The sequence below is a fragment of the Chelonia mydas genome, chromosome 24 (assembly GCF_015237465.2).
Source record: "Chelonia mydas isolate rCheMyd1 chromosome 24, rCheMyd1.pri.v2, whole genome shotgun sequence".
NCBI lineage: Eukaryota > Metazoa > Chordata > Testudines > Cheloniidae > Chelonia > Chelonia mydas.
Window position 1 is genome coordinate 3390462 of NC_051264.2, and position 14573 is coordinate 3405034.

General features: G+C 51.6%; 1 protein-coding gene and 1 long non-coding RNA gene across 8 annotated transcripts in view; one reads left to right on the forward strand and one right to left on the reverse strand.

Moving 5' to 3' along the window:
- Positions 1-14573, forward strand: part of LOC119564090 — a 44662-nt gene that overhangs the window by 1621 nt on the left and 28468 nt on the right. For 2 of the 5 annotated variants that reach the window (XR_006287288.1, XR_006287287.1), the window contains exon 1: positions 1198-1564. The exons of the other annotated variants lie outside the window; for them this stretch is intronic. This is a non-coding gene — a long non-coding RNA (uncharacterized LOC119564090). Of the gene's footprint in view, positions 1-1197; positions 1565-14573 lie in introns of those variants that run through there. 5 annotated transcript variants of the gene reach the window in all.
- Positions 207-13175, reverse strand: LOC119564201 (T-lymphocyte surface antigen Ly-9). 3 transcript variants are annotated; one of them, XM_037883405.2, is made up of 8 exons: positions 13026-13175; positions 5782-5997; positions 5013-5273; positions 4505-4606; positions 3801-3839; positions 3019-3080; positions 2144-2228; positions 207-815 (listed from the first exon to the last, which is right to left on the reverse strand). In XM_037883405.2, exons 1-8 carry the CDS (start codon positions 13084-13086, stop codon positions 790-792), a joined length of 852 nt encoding a protein of 283 aa, XP_037739333.1. In that variant the 5' UTR covers positions 13087-13175; the 3' UTR covers positions 207-789. The 3 variants fall into 3 exon arrangements, with proteins under 3 accessions (XP_037739333.1, XP_037739331.1, XP_037739332.1); XM_037883403.2 differs by having other exon boundaries at positions 207-1201; positions 13026-13171; XM_037883404.2 differs by having other exon boundaries at positions 207-1201; positions 5013-5270; positions 13026-13169.

Genomic DNA, 14573 nt, shown 5'->3' on the forward strand with positions numbered 1-14573 from the left:
TCAGGAGGGGGTGATAGACAGAGGGTCTGTGCCCCAGGGCTGTGATCAGGCTCCAGAGGCTTAAATAATCCAGCGGCAGCGTTCCCTCGCAGCGGTCTAGCAAGTGGCTGAGACGGGCTGCTCACCTGGGACTGAGATATGGCCTAATCCTGCTCTCTTTGCAAACCCCAAACTCCCACCAGTTCCAGAATCAAGGGCCAGCTGTGTTTCAAACATTAAATATGACTTTATTGGATGAAATCCTGTGTATTACACACACACGCACACAAGTGAGCCCACCCCCATTAGATTGCTCTACAGTTTGATACTCCCGGAACCAAAAACAGTCCCCAGTCTTGCTAGGATTTGGACACGTGCTTCACATTATGGAGAATCAGGGCCAAAGTTTGCCATCCACAAGGGAGCAGCACCACAATCCAAAGCTAGGCAACATAGTCCAGTGCCAGGCAGGGTATTAGGATTCCTGGGTTCTGTTTCCTCGCTCTGTTACTGGCTTGATAGGCAGGGTCACTTCGCCTTTCTGTGCCTCAGTTTCCCCTTCTAAAATGGGGCTGTTGCTATGCACCCCCAATTGCAAAGCACTGTGAGATCTACAGGAGAAAAGTGCCATGTAATGGGTGAGATTGACTGTCACCTCTCTTCTTCATCAGGGGACAAGGGGAAGATTTGGGGTGGGGTGGTATTGGCGTACAGAGCTTTCTCCAAAAGTGAGCAACTCCCCTGTGGTTTCTCCATGTGTTGGCGTCACGCTGGGGGGCTAGGAGGCTCTGCTGGGTCTGGCATCCCGGGTTAGCTGGGCGAGGCTGTGCTGTGTTCTGTTCAATCAAAGAGAAGCAAAATCCACATGAAAATGAGCTGGAAGGAAGCCAGGGAAGAGTTCAAAGGCTTCCACAGGCACTTCCCTTTCAGCATGCAGCCGCCCGCAACTCGTGGGTGCTGGGCACAGGATAGGAGATGGCAAGAGAAGCAGAAAACCAGCCGTCTTGCCCGGGCCAGAGGTTCTGGAATAAACCCACATCCGACTCTCCAGGAGCCCGACTGGCTGGGGTCAGCTGTGGAGTTTGCATCAGGACGACTCATCTCTGGGCACCGCTCCGAGCCTCCCTGGTGACCTGCAAACTCCTCTGCGCTTGGAGCCCAGATAGATCAGGCCTGAGAAGGCCTCATTCTCCTCTCGCACCTGGGTTATCCCTGCTTTGTGCTGGTGGAAAGAAGAGCAGTGAAATGGCGTGAGCAAAGGCCTCGCAGCCTGGCGGTCAGGCAGACAACTCCGCTCCCAAACCAGGAAGGGGTTAACGACCTCCTGTGGTCACAATCAGCCCCACCTGCTGCACCTGGGGCCTCAGGTGTGCCCGAGCTGAGACTTCCTTGGAGGGTAGGAAAGGCTGCATCCCCCCGTAGCTGGGCGGAGACTGGTCTTCAGGGAGCTGCGGGAGTGCTTTTCATTTTTTCTGGGCTGCTCTGGCTCTCTGGAGGGGCTGGGCTCCCTCAGAGGCACAGCCGGAGGGCTGGGACCCTGCCCCCGCCGGCAGGACTGCCATCACCCAGGGATCGACCCGTCAAGGTAGGTCACCCAGGGTGTGATGGGGAGAGGCCGCCTGAGGCGATGCCCCTTGCTAATTGGGTATTAATAACACCCAGCTCTTAGTGAGCAATGGATGAAAAGTGCAAGTGTGTCACGTGGGAGGGTTAAAAACCTCTTAAGTGCATCTGTTTAGCAGCTGCCCTTCATCCAGCCCTAGCTCCTCGCTGTCTCCAAGATGGAGACGCGTCCGCAGGCTAGTCAAGAAGTCTAAGGTCTGGGCGGAGGGGATTTTGCATTTGGGGGAAGGAGTGGGTGGGTGGGTGAGTGGGACAGCATGGCAGGAGGAGAGAGACATCCAGCGAGACAGAGCGACAGAGCAGGACAAAAAGCCCAGCAGACACAGCCTGGAGGCTGGGAGCAGGGTTTTCAAGAGGAGTGCCTGGACAGAGCAACTGTCATGGGTGCTGCAGTCAGTCAGAACTAAGAGTGAAGTTTTGCCATCAATATCAGGGGCCCAGGATTTCACCCTAGTTCTTTAGCAGCTGACGGCCAGGGGCAATTCAATCAGTGCTGTTGCTTATTTTCAAAAAGTAAAACCAAGGAGCTGTGACTTCTTGCCTGGCTGGGGGGAAGGATCTGGGTCAGCGAGAGCTTCTTCATTTTTCTTGGTAGCTAGAGTCTCCTCACCAGTCCGATTCCACGCCTGCAATACAAAATACAGCCATGACAGATGGATCTTCGCCTGTGTGTTTGAATAGGCTAACCCACTGCTGCCTGCCCAGCTCTGAAATGCTTCCCAAATGTGAATGGGTGGAGCCTCGTTGCACTCTGGCTAAGCATTGTTATTCCCATGTGGGGAAACTGAGTCACGCAGGTGCAGTGGCCCAGGTGTCTGTCACTGGGCAATACTTCCATGAGAACTAAGGGCCATAGTTTCAATTCACTTTTATACTGGTGCAGGTCCACTGGAATCAAGGGAGGTATGTTGGCATGAGACTGGATTAACACAGGGCTGAATCAGGCCCTAAATTTGAAAAAATGCTTTAATGCAATCTAGGAATAAAGACCCATTCGTGTGCAAGTGCTCACACCAAGGCTTTCTAAGCCGTGGGGTCTTTGCATTAGAGACCCATAAGTGGTGCTGTGGGGTGAGCGCTTTGAGATCTATGGATGGGAGCTGCTTTCCAAAGCAGGGTCTGGATCACTTGCGCCCCCCCCCCCCGCCCCCCACGATTTACAGATGAGGAAATTGAGGCCTAGCGAGGTGACTTGCTCAGGGTCCGATGGGGAGCCTGGCAGAGGAACAGAAGGCAGGATTCTGGACTCTCGGCCTCCTGCCCTCTCTCTCCGTTCGGCTGGGCTACGTCAAAGAGCGAGCCGGATTCTAATCCTGGTGCGGATGGTCATTTGCTGGGTGGCAGGAGGGGAGAGGGATTAGTAAGGATTTTTCTAACAATTTCACTGGGGAGGGAAAATATGTCTTAGGGACCTACCTCCGGATGGGGGTTAACTTGGGCTGCACTGTGAACCGCTTGATTGTCTTGTGAATCAGAGTCTGAAATACAAAGCATTGGGCTGGTAATAAACCCACAAAGAAAAACAAGCCAAGGAAAAGCAGGTTATTTAAAAATTTGTTGCTCCACACCCGTTCCTGCTCAGAGCGATAATGGGGACTCGGCCCCAGATCCTCAAAGGATTTAGGCAACTAACTCCCATTGAAATTCAGGTCAACGGGAGTCAGGCCCTTAAATACCCTTGGGGCAGGGACTGTCTTTGTTTCCTGTGTTTGTACGGCTCCTAGCATCGTGGGGTCCTGGTCCATGACCAAAGCTCCAGGTTCTGCTGCAATATGAATAACTAATACATGTCTGTAGGATTTAGCCCTAAGTGTGCTGAGCAATCAAAACTGGCAATGCGCAGTGAATGGAAAGCGCAAAAGAAGGGAAAGGAAAATAGACCATGATTGGGGGTGGGGGGAGGAAATGTGGGGGGGAAATCTTGTTTGCAATGTTGTTGTAGCCATGTTGGTCCCAGGGTATTAGAGAGACCATCCCCTTGAGAGTCCACGAGATTTGTGCTCCTAAATCACTTGGGTCCAGATCTTAAAGGCATATAGGTGCCTAAATCCTGGTGAAATCAGGCCATCGGTGGGAGTTAGGCCCTTAAAGAATTTTGAGGTTCTGGCCCTTGGGCACCCACCGATCCTCATTACTCAGATACCACAATGATGGGCACAGCATAGTGTGAATAGAATGGAAGCTGGAGTGAATCTTACCCGAGGATTGAGAACTGGACCCGGCTCTGCTGCGGCTTTCTGAGGAACAAAACCAAAGGGTGGCGTTAAGTGAAATCACTGGGGGAATGAATGTTTTTTTACGTTCTTCTGCATTCACCCAAGAAAGCAGTGCGGTGGTGAGGATGACCAAGGGAGGCGAGGAGAGGGGGGCAAATGGCCATGGCAGGAGACTCTAAAGTGAAGTTTCAATCCTGACTCCTTTAATGAGCTGGCTAGTGTGGGAGTGCATCGTTGCCCGCTACTGGATGAAATCAAAACTACCTCATGGTGTCATAGACCCTATGCGGCTAGCCACTGATGAGGATTCTCCTGTAGCTCAGATGGCATGGGCCTGAGGTTTGGGAGCAGCAGGATCTAAATTCTGACCCTGCTGGGGCTCCAGCATGCCACGTCAGTCCCGAAGGGCTGTGGATGCCTGCAGCATGGGGCGTACAAGGTCACGCTGCACAGAGAACAACACTGCACCTCAGCCCGCCTGACCTCAATGCGCAGTCCAGGTTTGTCTCCGTGTCGGCCCCCCAAAAGAAGGTCCGTCCGGTTTAAAACCAGGCAACTGACCTGCCTAATTCAGAGTAACCCCCCCCCGCCTTTCACTGAAGTTCATCTGGAATTGCACCAGGGCAGTTGAGATCAGATTTGGGCCTGGAAATTCCAGGCCCACGGAGCCAGGCCACACCCCGCACCTCTCTCTGTGGTCTTCCTGTACGTGAAATACAGGGTGATCAACGCAATGACCATGAACACCAGCGGGACCCAGTACTTGATCAAGCTGGAAGCTGAGGCTCCTACAAAGGGAAGAGAAGGAATTGAGTCACAGCCAGGGCCAACTCCTCAGCTGGTGTAAATCCAGACAGCTCCAGGGATGGCAACAGAGCTGGGCTGATTCAGAGCAGCCTTGGAAGGTCTCTGGCAGTGCACTATCCGTAAACCCGCTTGTCACTTTGCCCTGTGCCTTATATTGTAATGGTAGCACCTAGAGGGCAGGCCCTTGAGTGCTGCCTCTTCCCCAGGGAGCTTACAGTCAAATCAGATAAAGGGCAGGAAGGGAAACTGAGGCAAGGCAGGAAGTGACTTTCCCAGTGGCGGGAGTAGAACTCGAGGCTCCTGAGTCCCAAGCAAGTGCTCTAACCAGTAGGGCACAGACCTATCTAGGAAGTGTACTGAGCTGTGGGTGGGAATACTGAGCCTGACCATCGCAGTGCTTGCTCAGGGACACCATGCTGGAACTCTTGCTCTCCGTGTTGTGGATGGTACAGGTGTAGTTCAGGAAGCCATCAGCCGGCTTCTGGGTGATGCGGAGAATGGGCTCCGTGGACAGAACATGGCTCTTCCCGGGCTGGTGCCAGACGTACGTGATGTCCCCGCCTCCTTCCCGCATGGTGCAGGTCAAGGTGACATTGCAGATCCCCTTCACGGAGTGGATTGCAATCTCTGGCTTTGACAGCTGCCCTGCTGGGACACAGGGACCATCATCATCATCATCATCCTTCGTTCACCAAGCACCTCACAAAGGGAGGTCAGGATCATCCTGCCCATTGCACAGATAGGGAAACTGAGGCATGGAGAAATGACTTGCCAATGGTCACCCAGTAGGCCAGTGGCAAAGCTGGGGCTAGAACCCAGGTCTTCAGAGTCCCAATCCAGTGCTCTAGGCACAGGGGTGGCAGATCCAACTGCAGTGTCTGCAAATGCAGCTGCCTGTAACTGCAGTCAGGGAGTAAATCATAGGACCTAATCTTTATGATCTGTATTGTGATGGCCTGTGTGGCTACAGTTATGCCCAGTTCAAATTTCTGAGTCATTCAAACCATTTCCCAACCTGCTGTAGTCTGCCACGTCCCCTTCTGCAAGAAATCCCATTTGGCTTACCTGAGTGGGTTCCCTCATGGGTAACAGCTCAGCGAGGGGAGTGGGGACTCACCCTGAACGCGGTGGGCAGAGCTCTCTGCCCAAGACTTACTGATTTTGCGCCCAGTGGTGTCCTTTACTGGGATGAGAACTGTTGTGTTGGGCGTTGTGGGTCCTCCTTCTGCGGAGGTGGCTGTGTTTGTCGCGATCCAGGTTGCATTTCTGTCTGTTCTCTCTGCTGTCCAGGTGAAGTAGCTCGCTGTTCCTCCGAGATGCCCACTTTGCCCCGTGTCTTTGGACGATTGTCCTTGTTCTGCTGCTCTTGCAACTGCAAAAATTGTGACAGGTTTTGTTTTTAAATGAAAAATTGCACTTTAGCACTTCACAGACACAGCCAACGTCGCGGCCTACTGTGTGACCACAGTGCCTACGTCAGTGGGGTGCTGGCCCATGAGCAGGGCTCCTAGGTACTACAGCAATACACGTAATTAATGTTAATTGCCAACCCAAGTGTTCAAAAACCACGAGGCAAGATCCCCCAAATCAGCAAAACGCGTGTAAATCTCATATTTTTCAGCTAGTAATTAACTTACGAGTCTCTCTGTTTGGCTCCTGATTTCTGGGCCTCTAGGGTGCAATTGCTTTATGTTTTCAGGCTTTTCGCTTTCTAACCTGCAGGCCAGAAATATGTGGTTTGTTTGTTTATTAAACAAAGAAAGAAAATGGAGATTATTACCTAATCACGGGATTCCAGGAGCAGATGCTTTGAAAAACACCAAACATTGTGAATAGAGCTGGGCAAAAATATGTCAATGAAAGGTAAATTTGCCCCCCGCCCCCCCCCCAAAAATATTTTTTTTCAGGACACCAAAACTATTTGCAAATTTGGGTCGAATTCAGCAAATAGTTTGTACAGGGGAAAAAAATAATTTCTTTTTTGGAGGGTGTGAAGGGGAAATGTCAAATCAAACCATTTTGATTCAAATCAACCTTTTCAAAACCTTTCATTTGACCCAAACGAATTTTTTTTTTTTTTGTAATTTTTGTTTCAGCGAGGAAGAAAAACAACAACAAATATTCAGGTTTGGTTCAAAAGGAACGGACTCTTTAGATTTCTGGTTTGGTCACTGAACTGAAAAATCAGTCGTTTGCCCAGCTCCAATGGTGAGACTCATGATACAGTCACGAGAGTTGGCAGCTCTGGGACAAATCCAGACCTGGCCTCCGTTGCTGCTGCTCCAACGGAGGTCAGTGAAGCTGTATCCGCTAATGCCAGCTCTGCCTTTACCCCTCTCTCTTCTGCGTAAAACCCACGTTGCCGTTCAGCCGGCCAGATTCTCCCATCTGATCCTGCCCCTCTGCTCCATTCAGGCAGCACAAATAGGCCAGCGGCAGCCGCCACCAATTTGGTCGACTTAATGTGTGCTCCTACGTCACTGGGAAGCTCATTATGTCCACTTTGATGTGGAGCGGTCAAGTGGTACCGTTACCATAGAAAGAGGTTTCAGAGTAGCAGCCGTGTTAGTCTGTATTCGCAAAAAGAACAGGAGGACTTGTGGCACCTTAGAGATTAACCAATTTATTTGAGCATAAGCTTTCGTGAGCTACAGCTCACTTCATCAGATGCATGCAGTGGAAAATACAGTGGGGAGATTTATATACACAGAGAAGATGAAACAATGGGTGTTACTATACAGACTGTAACCAGAGTGATCACTTGAGATGAGCTAATACCAGCAGGAGAGACTGTCCCGTTTGGCCAACGTACATGGCAGAGGGGCATTGCTGGCACATGATGGCATCTATCACATTGGTGGATGTGCAGGTGAATGAGCCTCTGATAGTGTGGCTGATGTGATTAGGCCCTGTGATGGTGTCCCCTGAATAGATATGTGGACACAGTTGGCAACGGGCTTTGTTGCAAGGATAGGTTCCTGGGTTAGTGGTTCTGTTGTGTGGTGTGTGGTTGCTGGTGAGTATTTGCTTCAGGCTGGGGGGCTGTCTGTAAGCAAGGACTGGCCTGTCTCCCCAGATCTGTGAGAGTGATGGGTCGTCCCTCAGGATAGGTTGTAGATCCTTGATGACGCGTTGGAGGGGTTTTAGTTGGGGGCTGAAGGTGATGGCTAGTGGCGTTCTGTTCTTCTCTTTGTTGGGCCTGTCCTGTAGTAGGTAACTTCTTCGTTTGTTAGTTTAATGACTCTGTGTATAATCTGAAGATTGGATTTCTTTGTGACCTCAAAGCCTCACAACGATAATCTAAAAGGTAAAACAAAATCTAATAATAAACGTATACAGGTCTCATTGAAAGGTGACGATGTTGACTAGAAAGGTCACCAGCGCCATCCTCATCTTGTTCATCGTTCTGATCGCTGACGAGAGTGTCCAGGTGATCACAGTCTTCGTTGCCTTGGCATGTACACAGATCTGTCCACGGCAAATGGTTCTGACTACAGACACAGAAGATGGTGTGGCTGCCCCTTCTGACAGAGGCATAAGTAAGGTCTCGTAGAAGCTCAGATCCCACTGGGCCTTGAAGGACACAGGAAGTTGTTCATCATCCACATTTTTCCATCTATGTGGCAATGGTGATCCAACATCCAGTGTCTCAATGTGCAAAGACCTCCAAATCTGTGTTTGCTAAGACGTTCTTATGACATGCTCTTCAAAACTGTCCTTACATGGTGGGCGTTTGCCCAGTGACTTGTCCTTTTTTGATGGCTAGATTGAGGCCTCTGGGGGTCTCTCTTTCTTTCTCGCTATTGTCATACGGTACGGCTACCAGCTTCCTTACTGCAGAAATTGCAGCTTGTCCGTCAATCTCTCCTAATTTGGCAAGATCTCTGAAATGGTATGCTCCCTTCGTTCTGACAATATTAAACACAGATTCTTCCGCGCCCCCCGCCCCCCAATACCAGATAAAGATGACACAGAGTCACAGCCTATTAATGTGTGTGCAGCCAGGAAATACGTTGCAGAAGTCAGGAGTGAGTGCGTCACAAATTGCATGCATGGAGACAGAGTGATGCTTGTCAGTTGCGCTTATCTGGCCCCCACCGCTGTAGGTTGTACCTCACAATCTTTAACGTAGTTATCCTCGCAACACCCCAGTGAGGCAGGGCAGAGCTATTACCCTTATTGTACATGTGGGGAAACTGAGGCACAGAGCCTGGCAGCCCAATGGGCAGTGGTGCTGGAACGCTTTTTGTAGGGGGGGGTGCTGAAAGCCAGCAAAACTATCCCGAAATGCTTTACCTCGCACCCCCACCCCTCAGAGCGGGGGCTGGGAGCAGGGCCATGCCTCCAGGAGGTGGGGACACAGATGGGGTAAGGGGGCCGAGGCTGGGGGCAGGCTTGGGGCCAGTAGCGGAGCCCCACGTGCAGGGCTGGCAGCTGGGACCCCGCATAAAGCCTGGGGGTGCTTGCAGCAGCTCCGCACCCCTACTTCCCGCACCTCTGCCAATGGGCCTTAGCTATCGAAATGCCTCTGAGGATCAGAGTCTAAGTGACTTGCCCAAAGTCCTGCCTCACGTCTCTGGTAGAGCGGGCACTTGAATCCTCTCGTGTCCTTGGCCAGTGTTTCTCACCCTTTTTGATACCAGGGACTGCTTGCTGCCTTCTTAAACGGCCTCGGAGAGATCTCCGAGATGGGTGCCGGTCCGCAGACTGGTCACCGAGAGAAACTAACTCTCCTAGGCTACCTGCCAGCTGAGCATCCCCGGGACAGTGTGGAGGCGTTATCAGCTGGTGCGGACTTGGGACAGAGCAATGTCTATACCCAGCCCCCCATCTTGGCCCCAGTCCTGTGCAATCCATCTACCTACCTACTCAATCTAATCTACCATGATACAAGACTGGCTGGTCCCGTGAGCTGCTGCATGCTCTAATCTCTTTGGGCCTGGCCACGCTAGGATGAAAAGAGGTATCTCTATACCGTGTTCGCAGATCCCCCCATTTAGCCCCGGCGTGCACAGGCCCCTAGTAGAAATGAATCGGAATGCAAGAATGAAAGCCTTGGTTTTCACTGCTCAGAAATATTCTAGGTGCTCAGTGCAGAGAGATGGTTGCAAACAAAAGAAAGGGTGAGGGGGTGATTCATATTTAGAGACATCCGGAGTAACCAGGTCAGGCTACTGAGACTAACAGCTTGATGGGCCTCTCTCTTATCCCAAGTATCAGAGGGGTAGGCGTGTTAGTCTGTATCCACAAAAACAACCGGGAGTCCGGTGGTACCTTAAAAACGAACAGATTTATTTGGGCATATGCTTTCGTGGGTAAAAAACCCACTTCTTCAGATGCACGTCTTAAACCCACTTCTTCTCTTACCCCAGTGTCAATCAGGGGTGACTCCATAAAAGGCACTCACTGGTGCAAATGGAGAAGTAACAGCACAAAGCTGATGTGAGTGGAAAATTGGGCCCTGCATCTGTTCCCAAGGTGTGAGAAATCCCCTCCTCCCCCCAGTCTAAGGGAATATTATCCAGAAGCTTTTCTGCTGAGCTTATCCCTGCTGCAGCTGAGCCTTTGAATGTGAAGTGCTAATATTCGTTCTTTATTATTTAAAGGCATGGTAATGCAAGACAATCTAGCGATCTGCATTGCAAAGCAGGGAGGTTTGAAAGAATTGACCGGGTTCATTAGCTTCCCATTCAAGCTGCTGTCTCATGCAGGTTTCTGACATTCCCTTGCCCCTTGGGATAGTAACCAGCTCTAAGGCACTGATTCTCTGGTCTTCAGACCCCTGGGGAGCCACAGTCTAGGCCTAAGATTTCCAAGGGGGCCCACGCCTCTCTTTGAAATTTTTTAGGGGTCTGCAAATGAAAAAAGGTTGAAAACCATTGTTCTAAGGGACAGAACATCATGGCACCTATCTCTGGGCCTGAATTCCGTTCCCCGCACCCCCATAGGTGAAAACAGGGGTTACAGTCTGCTTGGGAACTCTACATTTTCATCTGTCCTGCAGGAGAAAAGAGCCGTTTGGATGGGAACTCGGGACTTGAGCATCAAGACTGGTGCTGGAGGGATGGGCATGTCAAGGACCACGGGTTTCGGGGTGCATTTTGACTGGCTGACCAGATCTCTGAGCTATAACGGTGTCCCACCCTCAGAGCACACGCAGCCAATCAGTGCTCTGCATCGTGTCTGGTTGGCTGCGCGGGGGCGGTTGTGGGCGGAGCTCTCTGGGAAGCTGAGAACACGCGTCTCAATCAGTGGGGCTGATTCTCGTTGACACAGAGCCCCCTGGGCGCCATCTTGGGCGGCATCACGTGCGTGTCACTGTCATTCGGACCCCTGCGAGCGTCCCGTAATGAGCCCGCAGCAGAGGGCGACGGGACGAGATTCCTACTCGCTCCAAGGGCAGATACAAGCGGGCAACAACCTGGAGACCTTAAAGGAACGTAGTGATGCTAATGACCCAGCTTGGCCACACCCGACGTGCAGCTGCAAGCTAAGGCTTTGTCTTAGCTGCCCCCACGCCCCCCATCCCACCAAAGGCCCTCCCCAGGTGGATTAACCTCTCCACTGCAGCCACAGCACCCGGGGACGCTCTCTGCAGCTTAGACAGCGGCCCCCTAGGAGTGACCGACCACATCTCCGACTGACCGGAAGCCCCTGTCGGGTGAAGCAGCTGTTGCGTAACCCCTGCTGGAGCAACCTTCCTAGAAGCAAGAAGCTGAAGTGCCGTTGAGCAATGCTTCCCCCAGAGCCCATGCAAAAGACAAGGGGAGCATCGAGCTGCCTCCTGGGGACGGATGGAAATAGCAGGACCCTGAGCAGCCTCAAACTGACCCTAACGGGCGGTTGGGAAACTCGCCCACTGCCCCCGACTCAGCTCTGCGGAGCGTGCAGCGATATGTCGAAGCGTAGCCAGGGGTGGATCGGAGTCCGTGAGAATCAGGCCCGAGGTCAGTGGATGGAAATCAGAGGCAGGGAAACTTAAAGCAAAGTGGTGGTTTCTTTGTGTAACCGTAGCATTCAGGAGCCCCAGTCACGGAGCAGGACCCCATGGTGCCAGGTGCTGTACAAATAAACCCACAGCAAAGAAAGACAAGCCCCTTCCCCAAAGGGCTGACTATCGAAGGACAGACAAGAGACAGGGGAGCGCCAGGAAACCGTGAGACAATAGCCATCAGCCTGATAGGCTGGGATCTTGGGTCGCCAGCAGCCTGACCATTGTCCTGTTCTTTTTATAGGCTTCCCAGCAAAGGAGACTTGTAGGCCAAGTGGAAGGAAACTTTGTATGACCTGGGTCTCCCCCGCAAGAGTTTTTATCTCTGATTAGCTAATTGGGAATAAAAGAGCAGTCACCGCACAGACTCTTCATTCAACCTGCGTTCGCTGCACAAGTTCAACCCCGGGCTGCTCTGCAGGCTCGAACTCGCGCTGCTAACCCAAGTTAGAAGCCGAGCTGCCTTATCTCCACTGCTATTTGAACCCGGTTTAGCGAAGCTGAGTTAAACTCACACTTCTTTTTGTTGGTTAATTATCTAGCGTTAGCCCTTTGTATAATCCAGAGTATTGGATTCTCCTGCAGCCAGGAGTTCACGGATTGGCTACGCTGGGGCACGTCTACACTGCAGTGGCATTTGTCGTTTTCTGTGTTCAAAGGCTAATTCAGTCTTATGTTTTAAGACGTCAGTTTATGGCTCTAGGGGTCAGACAAGAAATCCCAGTAGCCAACCACACCTACAGCTTGGCCAAGCTGTATTATGAGGAGTTTTCAATCTCTTATACAGCATCATGCAGAGGAAGGACCCCAGGCGTGGGGGACCAGTGGCAGGGTACAGCTTGTATGGTGTTTCTGGAACTTGTCCAGGGTAGGGTTACCAGATAGCAACTGTGGAAAAAATGGGATGGGGGAGGGGGGTAATAGGCACCTATATAAGAAAAAGTCCCAGAAAACAGGACTGTCCCTTTAAAAACAGGACATCTGGTCACCCTAGTCCAGGGTCACAAACCAGTTAGTGACCAAGCTGGGACCACCACTCAGCTCCCTACTGTGACTACTGGACCACGCTCCGTCCTATCCCGCGCCTACCGGTGGAGCTCTGTAGCCCAGATTCCAACTCACTTCTTTCTAATGATGAGATGACCTGCCCTTCCCAGAGCTGGGACTAGAAGCCAGGAGTCCTGCTTCCATTCCCCTGCCCTAGCCACTAGGCCAGATTCATCCTCCGGGGATTTTGCTTTCACTTGATGCTCTGTTATAAAAGCCCCTTAGCCTTTCAGAGGCTGTGAGCGTCAGCTACATCCGTAAGTACAAATCTATCCTCTTGCAGGTGCAGCCAGGGCCACTAAAGCCCACTAGAAAGAAAACAGCCACCAATCCTCACCCCCTGTCCCTGACTCTGGACTCACCGGTTCCAGCACACAGCACCGAGATCCAAACCCACCACACGCTTCTTTCTTTTGGCGCCATTCTCTGAAACTCAACCGCATGCAGCTGAATTCACAAGCTCTTCCTTCCCCAGCTTCCTCTTGGGGAATTAAACAATATGCAAGAAATCCATGTAGCAATCTGGGTGATGAATAAGGAACAAGTAGCGTTCTGAGCTCCTTCTGGTTTAAAGCTGGAGCGGATGGTTTGAGAGAGGTGGCTTTATTCAATTGCAATGTCTCATTTATTATTGTTTGTGTTTATCACAGTAGTGCTGAAGGAGCTGCTGAAAGCAAGGGAGGGCAGGGTGCTTGGAGCTGTACAAACGCAGGGTTGCAGACAGTCCCCGTCCTGAAGATCTTATAATCTAAATAGGCAACACAACAGGGGTGGGGGATAAAGCATTCAAACAGCGATCAGGGTGATGGGGCAAATGTCATGGTGGTCCCCCCATTTTGCGGGAGAGTGGGGTTTAGTCAGTTCCATTAGCTAAATGGAAAGATGGGGGAAGGGAGAGGGTGGGGTGAACAGAGCAGGGAGAAGAGGGATGAGGGGAAGGATGTGGAGATGCCCGGTAATAGTTCATGAATACAGCTGCCCCTTTGTGGGAAGTAGGAAGTGATGGAGTCTGGTATCTTGTCTGATGCTGTCTTGTTTGCTTAGTTACAAGGAAAGTACAAAATCCTGCTGCTCCAAATGCAGGAGGACCCGAGAACGAAAGGGGCAGTTTTTGAGCTCGCCGCCCCAAGTCTCTGTAGCCAACACTAGACCCAACAGCTGTCCAGCTTTTTCCAGGGTGTCACTGTGCTCTCAGGCTACTGCTTGGCTTTTGGCCTCCACCTCTCTGTTGTGTGTGTTCTACACACACCTGCTCCCCACTCAGGCCAGACTCCTGCATGGGATCAAAAACCCCTTTCCTCTTTGCCGGGGAGGCAGGTGGTTCTAATTAACCCATCCTGACAGTTATGTAAATTGAAGGGTGCGTTCCTGCCCAGTCTCAGAGCCCACGACCATCAAAGCAGTCACCAGTACCCCTGGCATAACAGCGCTGTACATTGGCCTGGCTATTGGGATGTTACTGTATGAATATATTGGGTTAACCCAACAGAGGGCTGACTGGGGAAACAGGCAGGACAGACGGGAATGGCTCAAGGTAAGCGCCCGCTCCGCCAACGCTTGAGTTGGCAAAGGACAGCACCAGACCTATGGGCTCTGAGGACTCCGGTTCAGCCCACAGGGTCTGTCTTGAAAGTCCAAAGGCCAGGAACACAGAAGAACAAAAGAACCAGAGCAGGATTTAAAAGGGACCCACTCAAGTGTGTGTATGCAGGGGGCTAAAGAGGGTTGGTATTTGTTTGAGGGAACCAAACTGAGACATGACCCTGCTGGGGCTGCGTGAAGGGGCTGAGCCTGCCTCCGTCACTAGCAGGGGATGGTGAGACTGGAGGGGACGAGCTGGCTGGAGACGGTCTTTAAAAACATCTCTTTCTCTAAAAGCCTTGTTCCTCCTGCAAAGATAACTAGTGCTG